Raw genomic sequence first — 15731 nt, forward strand, 5'->3', positions numbered from 1 at the left:
GGCCGAAGGGCCTGTTCCTGTAACGTACAGTTCTGTCTTCATATTCTGAAAATATTTCGCAGGTCAGGCAGCTTCTATGGCAAAAGGCATGGATAAGGTTTAAAGTCAAATGAGAGATCACACTTGGAGTATTTTGTTCAGTTCCAGTCACCTTGTTATAGGAAGGATGTGGAGGCTTTAGAGAGCGTCCAGAGGACGTTTACCAGGATTCTGCCTGGATTAGAGAGCATGTCTTATGAGGATAGGATGAGTGAAGCAAAGGACGATGAGGGGCTACTCAATAGAGGTGCATAGATGTTAAAAGGCAGAGATAGAGTGGACAACAGAAAGGGGCAGAACCCAGAGTAAGGTGGGGCGCGGGTGGGGGGGAGATGGGAAGGAGTACAATATAGATTCATTCCTCTCCCTCCAGCAGCTGGAAGATGTTACATTTTATTGACAGTCATCAAGCCCCAAAGGTTCTGTAGTCAAGAGAAAGAAGTAAAGAAATACAGGAATCAAAGAACCCCAGAATCAGAACCAGGTTTATTATCAATTACATACTGTATTGTAGTGAAGTTTGTTATTTTGTGGCAGCAGTACAGTGCATTACATTAAATATATAATAAATTATAATAAGAAATATGATATACATACACACTCAGTGGGCATTTTATTAGGTACACTTGCTCATTAATGCAAGAATCTCATCAGCCAATCATGTGGCAGCAGCTCAATGCATAAAAGCATGCAGACATGGTCAGGAGGTTCAGCTGTTGTTCAGAACGAACATCAGAATGGGGAAGAAATGTGACCTGAGTGACTTTGACCATGAATGATTATTGGTGCCAGACGGGGTAGTTTGAGTATTTCAGAAACTGCTGATCTCCTGCGATTTTCACACATAACAGTCTCTAGAGTTTGCAGAGAATGTGTGAAAAATTTAAAAAAAAAATTCTGTGAGTGAGAAAGCCTTGTTAATGGGAGGGGTCAGAGGGGAATGGCCGGAATGGTTCAAGCTGACCGAGTAACTAAGCTGGTGCACAGGTGTACCTAATAAACTGGCCATTGGCTGTATTTTCATTTCTATCCTTACCACATAGAAGGAAACCTCTCCTGGCCCACAAAGCATTCACAGTTCCTCAACAACGCTCTGTTTCTCGCCACTTTTTCTCTCCACATTCCCACCTCCATGCTGCTCTACTGTGCTACCGTGTCTGAACGGGACATGAATCAATCGACTTTATTTCTTAAATCTGTCACATACATAAGGAGTAAAAATCTTTATGTTACATCTTCATCTAAATGTGCAATGTGCAACCCTAGTAATTTATAATAACTAGAACAGTGAATGAAACACAGAAATACACTCAAATCAGCATGAGTTAATCAGTCTGATGGCCCGGTGGAAGAAGCTGTCCCGGAGCCTGTCGGTTCTGGCTTTTATGCTGCGGTACCGTTTCCCGGATGGTAGCAGCTGGAACAGTTTGTGGTTGGGGTAACTCGGGTCCCCAATTATCCTTTTTTCACACCTGTCTTTATAAATGTTCTGAATCACGGGAAGTTCACAACTACAGATGCACTGGGTTGTCCGCACCACTCTCTGCAGAGTCCTACGACTGAGGGAAGTACAGTTCCCATACCAGGCAGTGATGCAGCCAGTCAGGATGCTCTCAATTGCGTCCCTGTAGAAAGTTCTTGGGATTTGGGAGCCCATACCAAACTTACACAACCATCTGAGGTAAAAGAGACACTTCTGTGCCTTTTTCACCACACAGCTGGTGTGTACAAACCACGTGAGATCCTCGGTGATGTGGATGCCGAGAAACTTAAAGCAGTTCACCCTCTCAACACCAGATCATGAGAATCACCACATAAATTACTTGATGCAGCTACAAAGGCATGGCAACAGGTATATTTCACTAGGGGTTTAATGATGCTTGATATGTCACTGAGGATAGATACAGTACATTGCCAGGGGTGCTGGTGGAAGTAGATATGATAGTCCCTCTTTGATAGACATGTGAAGCTGCAGAGAATGGAGGGATATGGATCCTGTTCAGTCAGAAGAGCTTTAGTTTAATTTGACATCATGTTCTACACAGACATAGTGGGCTGAAAAACCTGTTCCTGTGCTGTACTGTTCTATGATCTGTATTCTGGAAATGTTTAGCAAGCCAGGCAGGGGCACCATGGCGAGCATTCTTTTGTTTTATAATTTATTTTGTATTACATTTATCATCAAACAAACATTTCCATAAGATGTATTTCAGATACTGCACATATATATCATAAATTCATATTTGTCACAAATCTCCACATTAAGATTGTCTGAGATATACACTTAAAGAAAGGAGAGGAGAGAAAGAACCATTGAAATATGAAAACTATGTACAAGTAGGGAGTGATTTTTTTTACAACAGATTCATTAACTTGTGAGAATAAAATCAGGCTTATGAGGTGTTATGTAGTTAAATCATTTTTCCCAGTATGAATCAAATTGTACCAACTTATGATTAACAGATGCTGTTATCTTCTCTATTTTGTAAATGTCCATTGTAATTTCCATCCATACATTTAAAGTTGGGCTCTCCTGTGATAACCATTTCCTAGTAAGAGTCTTTTTACCAGCCACCAGCTGTATATTCATTAAATATTTATCTCTTTTCAACCATTCTTGAGGTATATATCCAAAATATATGGTCTTACTCTCTAAGGGTATTTCACATTTAAAGATGTCTTGTAGGGCATTGTGTATCCCCCCCACTTTGATAATGGGGCAGTCCCAGAAAATATGCTAATTGTTTGCATTTTGATTTCCACAACTTCTCCAGTAAACAGGGAGGTTACTATCATAATGCGATTTCTGAGAGGGTGTAATAAAATATCAAGTTTTTCCACCCGAACTCCCTCCATTTCTGTGAACGGGTACACTTCCATTGATACCTCCATATTATTGTCCATTCTTCCTCAGATATAATTATCCCTCCTTCCTCCTCCCATTTTGTTTTAATGTATGAAGTCGAATGTGTTTTAAGATTTGACAAACCCTTATGCATTCTTGAAATGACTCTACTACCATTGTCTGAATTATATGCTTTTCTAAATAACTCTATCAGACATATACTTGCCTTGGTTACATTTTTAACCGTCCTATTAACATACTGTCGCATCTGCAAATACCGATAAAAGTCTTGTTTTTCTAACAAGTGTTTCTGTTTGAGCATTTCAAAACTGAACAGTGTTCCTTCTTTCATTATATTGCAAATAGCTGTTATTCCTTTAGTTGTCCAGTCCTTAAATCTAGCATCCAGTTTATTCGACGTAAAATCTGAGTCATATGCAAACCATTTAAGAATTGCACTACAATATAATACACTCCAGACATATCTTACAGAAAAAGTAATTATGAGAACTAAACAGAAATATTATGAATTAGGTGAAAGATCACATAAAATTCTTGCTTGGCAGTTGAAAACAGAACAGGCTTCTAAAACAATAAATGCAATTATAAATGCAATTAGAACAAGTGTAAATAAGGTTACATATAAACCTTTAGAAATTAACGAAACTTTTAAAAAATGTTACACTGAACTATATCAATCAGAATCACAAAGTACGATTGCTGAGATAGATAAATTTTTATCACAAATAACCCTTCCAAAATTAAATTTGGAAGAACAGAAAGGATTAGATATGCCCTTTACATTAAAAGAGGTTGAAGAAGCTTTAGGATCACTTCAGAGTAATAAATCTCCAGGAGGAGATGGTTTTCCTCCTGAATTTTATAAAAAAAATTTAAAGATTTATTAATTCCTCCTTTTATGGAATTAATATACTAAGTGGAAAGAATGCATAAACTCCCCCAATCTTTTTCAACAACGATCATAACTGTATTGCCAAAAAAAGATAGAGATCCTTTAAAACCAACATCATATAGGCCTATTTCTTTGTTGAATACAGATTATAAAATAATAGCAAAAATTTTATCTAATAGAATATCTAAATATTTACCAAAATTAGTACATCTGGATCAAACAGGTTTTATTTAAAACAGTCAATCAATGGATAATATAACCCAGTTACTTAGTATAATTCATTTGACACAAAAAAGAGAGGAAATGAGTGTGGCAGTTGCTTTGGACACAGAAAAAGCATTTGATAGATTGGAATGGGATTTTTTATTTAAGGTATTGGAAAAATATGAGTTAGGAAAATCTTTTATACAATGGATTAAAACCTTAAATACTAATCCTCAAGCTAAAGTAATTACAAATGGTCAGATTTCAACACCATTTTGCTTAATGAGGTCAACTAGACAAGGCTGTCCATTATCACCTGCTTTATTTGTATTGGCAATAGAACCATTAGCTGAATTAATTAGAACAGATTCAGATATTGGAGGCTTTAGAGTTAATCAAGAAGAATATAAGATTAATTTATTTGCTGATGATGTTTTGATTTACTTAACAAACCCATTGCAATCTTTGCAAAGATTATCTTTTAGATTGGAAGAATATGGGAAAGTATCAGGGTATAAAGTAAATTAGGATAAAAGTGAAATTTTACCCCTTACCAAAGGAAATTATAATCAATGTCGATTAGTAACTCAATTTCGGTGGTCAATAAATGGGATAAAATATTTAGGTATTAGAGTTGATAATGATGTAGAAAATTTATATAAACAAAATTATTTGCCATTATTAAATCTTGATCTTGATAAATGGATGATGTTACCAATAACATTAATAGGTAGAGTTAATGCTGTAAAAATGAATATATTTACTAGATTGCAATATTTATTCCAAACTTTACCAATACAATTACCTCAGAAGTTTTTTCAAGAACTGAATAAATATGTAAGGAAATTTCTTTGGAAAGGAAAGATGTCAAGAATATCACTGGAAAAATTGACACGTAAATTTGATTTAGGAGGGTTACAACTTACAAATTTTAAGAATTATTATAAAGCAAATCAACTTAGATTTATTGCGTCTTTTTTTGATGAAGAAAAACCGGCATGGATTAGAGTATAATTAGATAACATAGGAGAAAACATACCAGAAGATTTTATATATAAATGGGAATCCAAATGGATACGGGAGAAAAAAGAATCTCCTGTAGCGGTGTGCTACACGCAGCGCTAAAATAATTACATGTAGTCGGTAAACTGCAGTTAAAAAAAGATTTTATTCGAACTTCGCGGCCTCACTTTAAACCCTCCCTGATCCCACCCTCCCTGGGCGCGGATGCTGTAGGGGGCACGTATTCACAGTCCTGTCCCGCGCGCGGATGCTGTAGGGGGCACGTATTCACAGTCCCACGTGGGCTTTTCCCTTTGTTGGTGAAGCAGACCTGGCGCCCTTTTGGGACTGGCCTTTATGCCGGCGCGCTGGCTATTTGTGAGCCGGTTCGAGTGTGCTAGGAAATGGGTCGCCACATAAACCTCCCCCCCCAGCACCGGCGATACACCCCTCAATGTCCACAGTCTGGGTCGGACCCTGTTTGGGAGGTCGGCCTTTGTACTGCGGTGCCGGAAACTCGACCGGTTGCGCCAGGTCCACATGGGCCGGTTTGAGTCGGTCCACGGTGAAAACCTCCTCTCCCCCCCCCCCCCAATGTCCAGCACAAACGTGGACCCGTTATTCCTGATCACAGTAAACGGCCCCTCGTAGGGCCGCTGTAGCGGTGGCCAATGCCCGCCCCTTCATATAAACACTCTTACAGTTCTGCAGGTCTTTGGGTACGCAGGTCGGGTTCTGCCCATGCTGCGAAGTGGGTATGGGGGCCAGGTTACCGAGCCTCTCGTGTAGTCTGTCCAGGACTGCTGCGGGTTCTTCCTCTTGCCCCCTTGCGGTTGGTATGAACTCCCCGGGGACGACCAGGGGTGCGCCATACACCATCTCCGCTGATGAGGTGTGCAGATCGTCTTTGGGTGCCGTGTGGATGCCGAGTAGGACCCAGGGAAGCTCGTCCGCCCAGTTGGCTCCTCACAGGCGGGCCATGAGAGCCGACTTTAGGTGACAGTGGAAACGCTCCACCAGGCCGTTCGACTGTGGGTGGTAGGCAGTGGTGTGGTGCAGCTGAGATCCCAAAAGGCTGGCCATAGCTGACCACAGGCTGGTGAACTGGGCGCCTCTGTCGGAGGTAATGTGGGTTGGTACACCAAAGCGGGACACCCAGGTGGTGATCAGTGCCCAGGAGCAAGATTCGGAGGTGGAGTCAGTGAGCGGGATCGCCTCTGGCCATCTTGTGAACCGGTCCACGATAGTCAGGAGGTGCCGCGCTCCGCGCGACACTGGCAGGGGGCCCACGATATTTACATGAATGTGGTCGAAACGCCAGTGGGTGGGGTGGAACTGCTGTGGCAGAGCTTTGGTGTGCCACTGCACCTGGGCCGTCTGGCAGTGCATGCACGTTCTGGCCCATTCACTGACCTGCTTGCGGAGTCCGTGCCAAACGAACCTGCTGGAGACCATCCAGACAGTTGTCCGGATGGAGGGATGCACTAAGTTGTGAATGGAGCTGAAAACGCGCCGCCGCCATGCTGTCGGGACAGCTGGATGGGGCTGGCCGGTGGCGACGTCACAGAGTAGGGTCCTCTCACCTGGGCCTACGGGGAGGTCCTGGAGCTGCAAACCGGAGACTGCGGTTCTGTAACTCGGAATCTCCTCATCCGCCTGCTGCGCCTCTGCCAGCGCCTCAAAGTCTACCCCTTGGGAAAGGGCATGAATGTTAGGGCGAGAGAGCGCATCCGCCACGACTTTGTCCTTACCCGAGACGTGCTGGACATCCGTCGTGTATTCAGAGATGTAGGACAGATGGCGCTGCTGGCGGGACGACCAGGGATCGGACACCTTCGTGAACGTAAAGGTCCGTGAACGCGGTGAAGGGCCGACCTTCTAAGAAGTACCTGAAATGCCGGATTGCCAGGTATAGCGCCAACAGTTCCCGGTCGAAAGCACTGTATTTGAGTTCAGGTGGCCGCAGGTGTTTGCTGAAAAACGCCAGGGGTTACCAGCGACCCGCGATGAGCTGCTCCAGCACCCCACCGACTGCCGTGTTAGATGCATCCACTGTGAGGGCGGTAGGGATGTCTATTCTGGGGTGCACTAACATGGCGGCGTTTGCCAAGGCTTCTTTCATTTTAATGAAAGCGGCGGCGGACTCCTCGTCCCAGGTAATGTCCTTGCCCTTACCCGACATCAGGGCGAACAGAGAGCGCATGATTCGGGCAGCTGAAGGGAGGAAGCAGTGGTAGAAATTTACCATACACACGAATTCCTGAAGGCCTTTGATTGTGGTGGGTCGGGGAAAATAGCGGACTGCGTCTACCTTAGCGGGCAGAGGGGTTGCCCCTGTGGTGAACTATGTGCCTGTCTGGACACGCCCCCTGCTGACTGCTCCTGTGGCTCCTCCCACAGGCCCCTGTATAAAGGAGATCTGAGGCCTGACGCTCGGCCTCAGTCTCCAGGTCATTGTATGATGGACACTCACTCCTGGTTCCTTCTTCCAGTCAATAAAAGCCGATATCTCGCCTTACGTCTCAGTGTGAGTTATTGATGGTGCATCAGCCCCGTCTTTAGTAATCCTGTGGCCCAGGAAGTCGATGGTGTCGAGCCCGAACTGGCATTTGGCCAGGTTGATTGTTAGACCGTATCCACTCAGTCGGGCATAGAGTTGGCGGAGGTGGGACAGATGCTCCTGACGACTGCTGCTGGATATGAGGATGTCGTCCAAATAGATGAAAGTGAAGTCCAGACCGCATCCATTAACCACAGGAACGTCTGTGTGGCATTCTTCAGGCCGAACAGCATGTGGAGGAACTCGAAAAGGCCGAAAGGGGTGATGAGTGCCGTTTTGGGGACGTCGTCCGGATGCATTGGGATTTGATGGTATCCTCGGACGAGGTCTACCTTGGAGAAGATCCGTGCACGGTGCAGGTTTGCTGCAAAGTCCTTATGAGCAGGGCTTTGAATTCTGTGTACTTGCCATCTTCCGAAGGTGACTGTATGAACTCCTCAACCTGGGCCGCTGTGTCCTGGTCGAGGGAGCTCACCACATAGTAGTAACGCGTGTCCTCCGAGTTTATCTGCCGAACGTGGAATTGGGCTTCTGCCTGCTGGAACCAGAGGTGAGGTTGCAGCATCCAGAAGCTTGGCAGTTTCAACGAAACTGCATGAACAGATGCGGCATCGGTCATCTTCGGCCCAAATATCGTTTGGGCTGTCGGGGTCACCAATTGTAGCGGTGTGCTACACGCAGCGCTAAAATAACGACACGGAGTCGGTAAACTGCAGTTAAAAAAAGATTTTATTCAAACTTCGCGGCCTCGCCTTAAAGCCTCCCTGATCCCGCCCTCCCCGGGCGCGGATGCTGTAGGGGGCACATATTCACAGTCCCGCACGGGCTTTTCCCTTTGTTGGTGAAGCAGACCTGGCGCCCTTTTGGGACTGGCCTTTATGCCGGCGCGCTGGCTATTTGTGAGCCGGTTCAAGTGTGCTAGGAAGTGGGTCGCCACACTCTTATGTTAAGACACTTGATTGATTTATGGAATAAGGTAAATATGGACGATGAGATAAAGGAATCTTTATTAGCAAAAAGAACTTTAATTCAAAATAGACTTATTCCTTTTACAATGGATAATAAACTTTTACATAATTGGTTCCAAAAGGGGATTAAATATATAGGTGATTGTTTTGAAGGAAGTATATTGATGTCGTTTGATCAATTAAAAAATAGATATAAAATATCAAATAACACTCTTTTCTGTTATTTTCAATTAATGGCTTATTTACGAGAAAAGCTGGGACAAACAATGTTGATGCCAAAACCTAGTGAAATAGAAATATTAATTCAAAATGGAAAAATGAAAATATTTACATCTTGTATATATAATTTGATTCAAAAACAATTAAATCAGGAATTCATAAATCAAGACAAAAAATGGGAATCTGATTTGAATGTTAAAATTGATGGAAAAAAATGGTCAAGATTATGTTCTGATTGTATGAGAAATACAATAAATGTTTGACTTAGATTAATATAATATAATTTTTTACAAAAATTATATATAACACCACAGAAAGTAAATATATTAAATTCAAATATGTCTGACCAATGTTTTCGATATAATCAAGAAATTGATACTTTTTTACATTCTACTTGGTCTTGTTTTAAAATTCAACCATTTTGGATAAATCTAAGACTTTTATTGGAACAAATTACCAGAGTACAACTCCCACATAGTCCAGTATTATTTTTATTAGGGGACATTGAAGGGACAATACCGAAACTTAAATTGAATAAGTATCAGAAAAAATTTATAAAAATTGCATTGGCAGTAGCCAAAAAAGTTATCGCAGTCACTTGGAAATCTGATTTATATTTAACTATGGATCGTTGGAATAATGAAATACATAGTTGTATTCCACTTGAAAAAATTACATACAATCTAAGAAATGAATATGATATATTTTTGAAAATTTGGCTCCCATACTTACAAAAGATAGGATTAAATACATAGGTCCTTTGAAGATAAAATTATAAAGTAATTGAGGAAAGTAAAAATAAATATTAAAATTATTTTGAACTCCATGGAGCATGTGGGGATCCTCCGATATCCAGGCAACCTTTCTCTTCTTTTTTTTCTTTCTTTAGACAAGGGTTAAGGGGAGGGGGGGAGGGTTAATATTATTTCTCTCACTATTTCATCATCTCGTTTATTGTTGTAATTTTCTAAAATTTAATAAATAAAAATAAAAAATAAAAAAAAAAGAATTGCAATGTGTGGTGAACTACATATACCTGTCTGGACATGCCCCCCCCCCCACCACTGACGGACCCCGGTATAAAGGCGATTGGAGACACAGACCCGGCCTCAGTCTCCAGGATGTAGTGTGGTGGTCAATTGCTGCTTGTGCTTTCTTCCAGCCAATAAAAGCCTATCTTAACTCACATCTCTGAGAGTTATTGATGGTGCATCACAATGTCTCTCTCTAGTTTATATTCTTTTATAATAGTTTTCCATATTTTAAGAGTCCATTTCACCCACGGGTTATCAGTAGTATTTATGTAACTTTGTAGGTTGTTATTGCCTGTATGGGGATGGAAAGTATCCTCTCCTAAATGTTTTTCCATTGAGCGTCATATGATGGGTTACACCAGCATATCACAGCTCATGGAGAGCATTCTAACCAGTTGTATCAGTGTCTGGTGTGGAGGATCAGAAAAAGCTGCAGGAAGTTGTAAACTGAGCCAGCTCCATCACAGGCACTAGCCTCTCCAGCATTGAGGACTGCTTCAAAATGCAATGCCTCAAAAAAGTGGCACCCATCGTTAAGAATCCCCATCACCCAGAACAAGCCCCCTTCTCAATGCTACCGTCAAGGAGGAGGTACAAGAAACAAGACAAACATGCAACATTTTAGGAACAGTTTCTTCCCCCTGCCATCAAATTTCTAAATGGACAAGGAACCCATGAACTCTACCTCAATATTTTCTTTTCTATTTTTTTTTGCACTAGTTATTTAATTTTAGATATGTATATTTCTTATTGTAATTTCTAGTTTTTTATCATTATGTACTGCAAAGTACCACAGCCACAAAACAACAAATTTCACGACATAGTCAGGTGATACTGAACCTAATTCTGATTCTGATTCAATTCTCTCTCTCCCTCGCTGTTCCTTGCTGCAGAGGGCCGTGCGTGTGCTGTGGTCTTTGACTGCAAGTTCATCGAGACCTCCGCCACCCTGCACCACAACGTGACTGAGCTGTTCGAAGGCATCGTGCGGCAGATCCGCCTGCGCAAGGACAGCAAGGAAGCGAACGAGAGGAGGATGGCCAATCACAAGAGGAGGGAAAGCGTGACGAAGAAAGCCCGCCGGTTTCTGGACAGGTTTGTAGCCAAGAACAACAAAAAGATGGCCTTGAAGGTCAGGTCCAAGTCCTGCCATGACCTGTCAGTGTTATAAATACACGGAAGTGCAAGTAAACCAGACACCGGTGGGGAGCATTCGCCACAACCAGCAAGTTGATTCAGGACCAAGGTCCATTCTCTTCTGTGCCTTTCCTGATAGGTTTTGTTGGTGGTTGTGGCCCAACGATCATGAAGAAAACTTGGTGAAGATGAGAGTCAACAAGATGGATTTCCAAAGCATCTTCATGAAGCCCCTCAATATTCAAAAGGGGAAGAATTGACCAAAATCTCACATGCAATTCATGAGCCAATAAACATACTGTATTTTAACTTGTAGTGAAAACAATGCTGGTTGGCTCCTGAGGAAACAAGGCTTTTCTTCCTTCCATTCTCCTTTGTTGAAGATACTTAATTCTATCTTTAGCAAAGTAACCCAGCCACCTCCTGTTTAATCCCCTTACATCAGAATTCTAAGTCAATTTATTATCAAAGTACATACATGTCACCAGAGACAACCCTGAGATTTGTTTTCTTGCAGGTGTACAAAACAGATTCATAATAGAATAGTAACCTTAAGAGAATCAGTGAAAGACCACACCAACTTGGGTGTTCAACCAGTGTGCAGAAGACAACAAACTGTGCAAGTACACAAAGAAAGAAATAATAAATAAGCAATAAATATCAAGAATATGAGATGTAGAGTCCTTGAAAGTGAGTCCATAGGTTGTGGAAACATCTTAATGATGGGGCAAGTGAAGTTGAGTGAAATTATCCCCTTTGGTTCAAGAGCCTGTTGGTAACTGTTCCTGAACCTGGTGCTGTAGACCCTCAGGCTCTTGTACCACCTTCCTGATGGCAGCAGTGAGAAGAGAGCACGTCCTGGGAGGTGGGGAGACCCTGATGATGGATGAATCTTTCCTGCAACAATGCTTTGTGTAGATGTGCTCAGTGGGAAGGGCTTTACCTGTGATGGACTGGGCCATATCACAGTACATGTCTGAGTCCTGCAGGTAACCCAGGCCCAGCGTCCACCTTCCCCTACTTTGGTGTGGCCGAGGTCCCTGCACTGACAGTCAAATCGAAAATCAAAGTTGGACACATTCACTACATTGTTGACAGGAGGTCAGATCTTTGAACTTTTCAAGACGAGATGGGATTGGAGATGGTACTCTGTCCATAATTTAGTCTCATTACAATGTCTAGTTTGAGTATTGCGTGAGAAGCTTACTTTTAGAATATTGATTTAGCTTAAATTAGTGAAAGATCATGTTGAAATCAACATCCAATAAAGAAGTCTCAAATATGTTGGCTGTCCACGTATGGGGCTATAACCAGATACTGAGCCCACTGCTTGAGGCAGAGGGTTACACAACATGGAAATAAGCTCTGTGGCCCAACTCATTCATGCCGACCATGTCTGCCTGATAAGTGAAGTGTAGAAATATTCCAGGTCTTCAGGAAAGGATATGTAGCCAGAATATAAAAGTAAGGATGTGATACTGGAGATTTATAAGGCATTGGCTAGACCATACTTGTGAGCAGTTTTAGAGACCTGCTATCTAAGAAAGAATGCACTGGCGTTGAAGATAGTCGAAAGGAGGTTCACAAGAATGATTCGGGGAATGCAGGGTTAATGTGCAAGAAGGATTTATTTGATGGCTCTGGGCCAGTACTCGCTGGAGTTTAGAAGAACGAAGGGGGGGGTCTCATTGAAACCTATTGAATATTGAAAGGCCTAGATGGAGCAGATGCTTGAGATTTCCAGAATTATGTGAGTTATAGTTTTTTTGGAGGGTCTGACCTCAATAGGTCAATGTTAAGGATCCTCCAACTTTAGAAGATCAATGTTGACTACATGAGCATATGGACAATGAATCATTGGGATAAGAGAATGGCAATATAAAGGAAGCCGTTCACCGAAAAGGTGCTGAATCCATTACCACTGACCATCCACTTTCATGGACATTTGCTTCAACTTGCCTGCCGTCCAACCATTCCTTCTCAGCACAGGAAACCTCAGTTTGACCTTGAATCTTGCACAAGTTCGGAAGCTACCCTTGCCAGTACAACGTAAGCATTTATGTAGCTTTGGTATCAGAGCAAGATGTCCCAAGATACTTTACAGGAGCATTCTAAAACCAATTTTGGCACAAGGTCATACAGGGAGAAACCTAGATGGAGAAGTAGATGCGGTCATTTAAAGACTGCCTTGGAACTTTGGGGCTGTGATTCTCAGTAATTATGGTTTTATGATTTTGTTTTAATATTGCATTTTCACCTAGTGGCCACTTCTCATGATTCAGTGATAATCGAGCTGGTAGTTGGATGTTATACTGAGCTGTGATCCAGGACAGCATACTTGGTTATTTAGAATAGTGATTTTCAGAGAACGGGTCATCAGAAAAGTACAGTTCCCAGAATGTAATCTGACACTTACCCATCTTACTAAAGATTCCAACCCAACTCCACAAGGTGGCAGAACAATGCTCAATCTCTCAATTTTCCCATTGCCTATTGATCCTCAATAGGAGAACCTCAGCCCAAAACGTTGACTCTTTATTTCTTTCCGAGGATGCTGAGGTTCACCAGCATTCTGTGTGGGTTACTCTGGATATCCAGCACCTACAGAGTCTCTTGGGTTAGCTATTTAAATACTTACTAACTGTCTATGACAGTCTCTGTTATCCCATTCCATAAGATGATTCCCATTCACCTCTTGGTTTTGCCACTTCTGACTATATTCCAAGAGTCCATTCCCCATTCTGACTCCCCTCTTAGCCGTTCTCTTCTCACCTGCCCATCACCTCCCGCTGGTTCCCCTCCTTCCCTTTCCCCTTTCTCCCATGGTCCACTCTCCTCTCCTGTCAGATCCCTTCTTCTTCAGCCCTTTACCTTTTCTTCCTATCACCTCCCAGTTTCCCACATCATCCCTCACTCCCACAACCCACCCACCTTCTCTGTCACCTAGTCTCACCCTTCCCCCCCTCAGCTTTTCACTTCATCCCTCAGCCTCCCCTACCCATCTACCTTCCCCCTCACCTGGTCTCACCTATCACCTGCCAGCTTGTGGTACTCCTTCTCCCCCAACCTTCTCATTCTGGCTTCTTTCCGCTTCCTTTCCAGTCTTGATGAAAGGTCTCATCCCATTATTCCCCTCCTTTGATGCTGCCTGACCTGCTGAGTTCCTCCAGGATTTTGTGTGTGTTATTCTGATTTCCAGCATCTGCAGAGTGCCTTGTGTTTCTATTCCTAAGAAGTCCTACCCCCAAGATCCTGCTATTGGTCTTCCAATGTGTCCGTCATTATAATATGCCTCTCCTGATTGGAGAATCAGCAAGAACCTTGCAGATGTGATTGGATGATGTTTCTCAATGGAATTGGACTACCTTGTTCCCATCTGTGATAGGTTAACTAAGATCAGTCTGTACTTCCTAGATACTCAAAGCCAAAAATGGAGAGTTGATAGTCCTATTCGAAACCGACCTTCTGAATATTTTTATATCTAAATCTCCAGGTTTTGAAGGGTTTTTCTTTTTATTGATTCATGAGAATGCTGCATGTATTCTGATAATAAATGATAAGTTTACATTGGTCATAACTGGTTCTATGTCATTCACTATGGACTGAGTAATGTGTACAGTAATGTATCCGCTTTCTACAATAACTTTTGCAGTAAAATTTTGAACCTGTTTCTGTAATATAGCTCTTCATGTATTGTAGATTTAACTTTTGCAATAAAAACAGACCTTGTTTTCTAAGCCAAATACAACTTACTTTGAATCGTGCCGGTCATTTTGTTACTGGAGACGCAAGAGCCTGCAGATGCCAGAATCTGGAGGTAAAATCGGACTGCTTGAGGAACTCGGTGAATCCAATGGCATCTGGTGGGAAGAGGAATTGTGGGTCTTTCAGGTCGAGTGGACACAGTACTTCAGTCCAAGACACACACTTAATCATATTGAGGGCAAGCTGTATTGTTGGATGTCTTTTAACATCAGCCATTACTGACAGTTTTGCTGCAGCATCCTTTCACAATGGTCACTTAATTAGGCACACCGGTACAGCTGCTCGTTCATGCAAATACCTAATCAGCCAATCATGTGGCAGCAACTCAATGCCTTACACCATGCAGACACGGTCAAGGGGTTCAGTTGTTGTTCAGACCAAACATCAGAATGGGGAAGAAATGTGATTTAAGTGACTTTGCTTTTGGAATGGTTGTTGGTGCCAGATGGGGTGGTTTGAGTATCTCAGAAGCTGCTCATCTCCTGTGATTTTCATGCACAGCCATCTCTAGAGTTTACAGAGAACGGCATGAAAAATAAAAAGCATGCACTGAGCAGCGGTTCTGTGGGTGAAAACACCTTGTTAATGAGAGGGGTAGGAGGAGAATGGCCAGAATGGGTCAAGCTGACAGGAAGGTGACCCTAAGTCAAATAATCACACGTGGTGTGCAGAAGCGCATCCCCAAACACATTCCAGACCTTGAAGTGGATGGGCTACAACAGCAGAAGACCACAAGCATACATTCAGTGGCCACTCATGAAATGGTCACCAAGTGAACAACTACTACAGCGAACTGTCAGGTCATTGGCTGCAGCCTGCCAACACTGCAGGACTCGTCTGTGTCCAGGACAAACAAGCTGGCAGGGAGGTTTGTTGCAGTCACTACCCACACTGCGCACTGCCCATTCCAAAACCTCCTCTGGAATGTACAGTAGGGCTATTAAGTTCAAGTTCAGGTCTATCATCAATATTCCTGCAGCCCATGGTGCATCCATGAAACATATATCACACACAGCTCATAAACCAAAATATAACCATAAATAAC

At 42.7% G+C, this 15731-nt stretch overlaps 1 protein-coding gene across 2 annotated transcripts in view; it reads left to right on the top strand.

The window, feature by feature from the left end:
* The window catches only part of rem1 (RAS (RAD and GEM)-like GTP-binding 1), a 55809-nt gene extending 41142 nt beyond the window's left edge, over positions 1-14667 (top strand). For both annotated transcript variants that reach the window (XM_059980958.1, XM_059980960.1), the window contains exon 5: positions 10678-14667. In XM_059980958.1, the coding sequence (XP_059836941.1) occupies positions 10678-10955 (278 nt within the window). In that variant the 3' untranslated portion in view covers positions 10956-14667. The remainder of the gene's footprint in view (positions 1-10677) is intronic.
* Positions 14668-15731: the final 1064 nt, after the last annotated feature.

Source organism: Hypanus sabinus, chromosome 9, assembly GCF_030144855.1.
Source record: "Hypanus sabinus isolate sHypSab1 chromosome 9, sHypSab1.hap1, whole genome shotgun sequence".
NCBI lineage: Eukaryota > Metazoa > Chordata > Chondrichthyes > Myliobatiformes > Dasyatidae > Hypanus > Hypanus sabinus.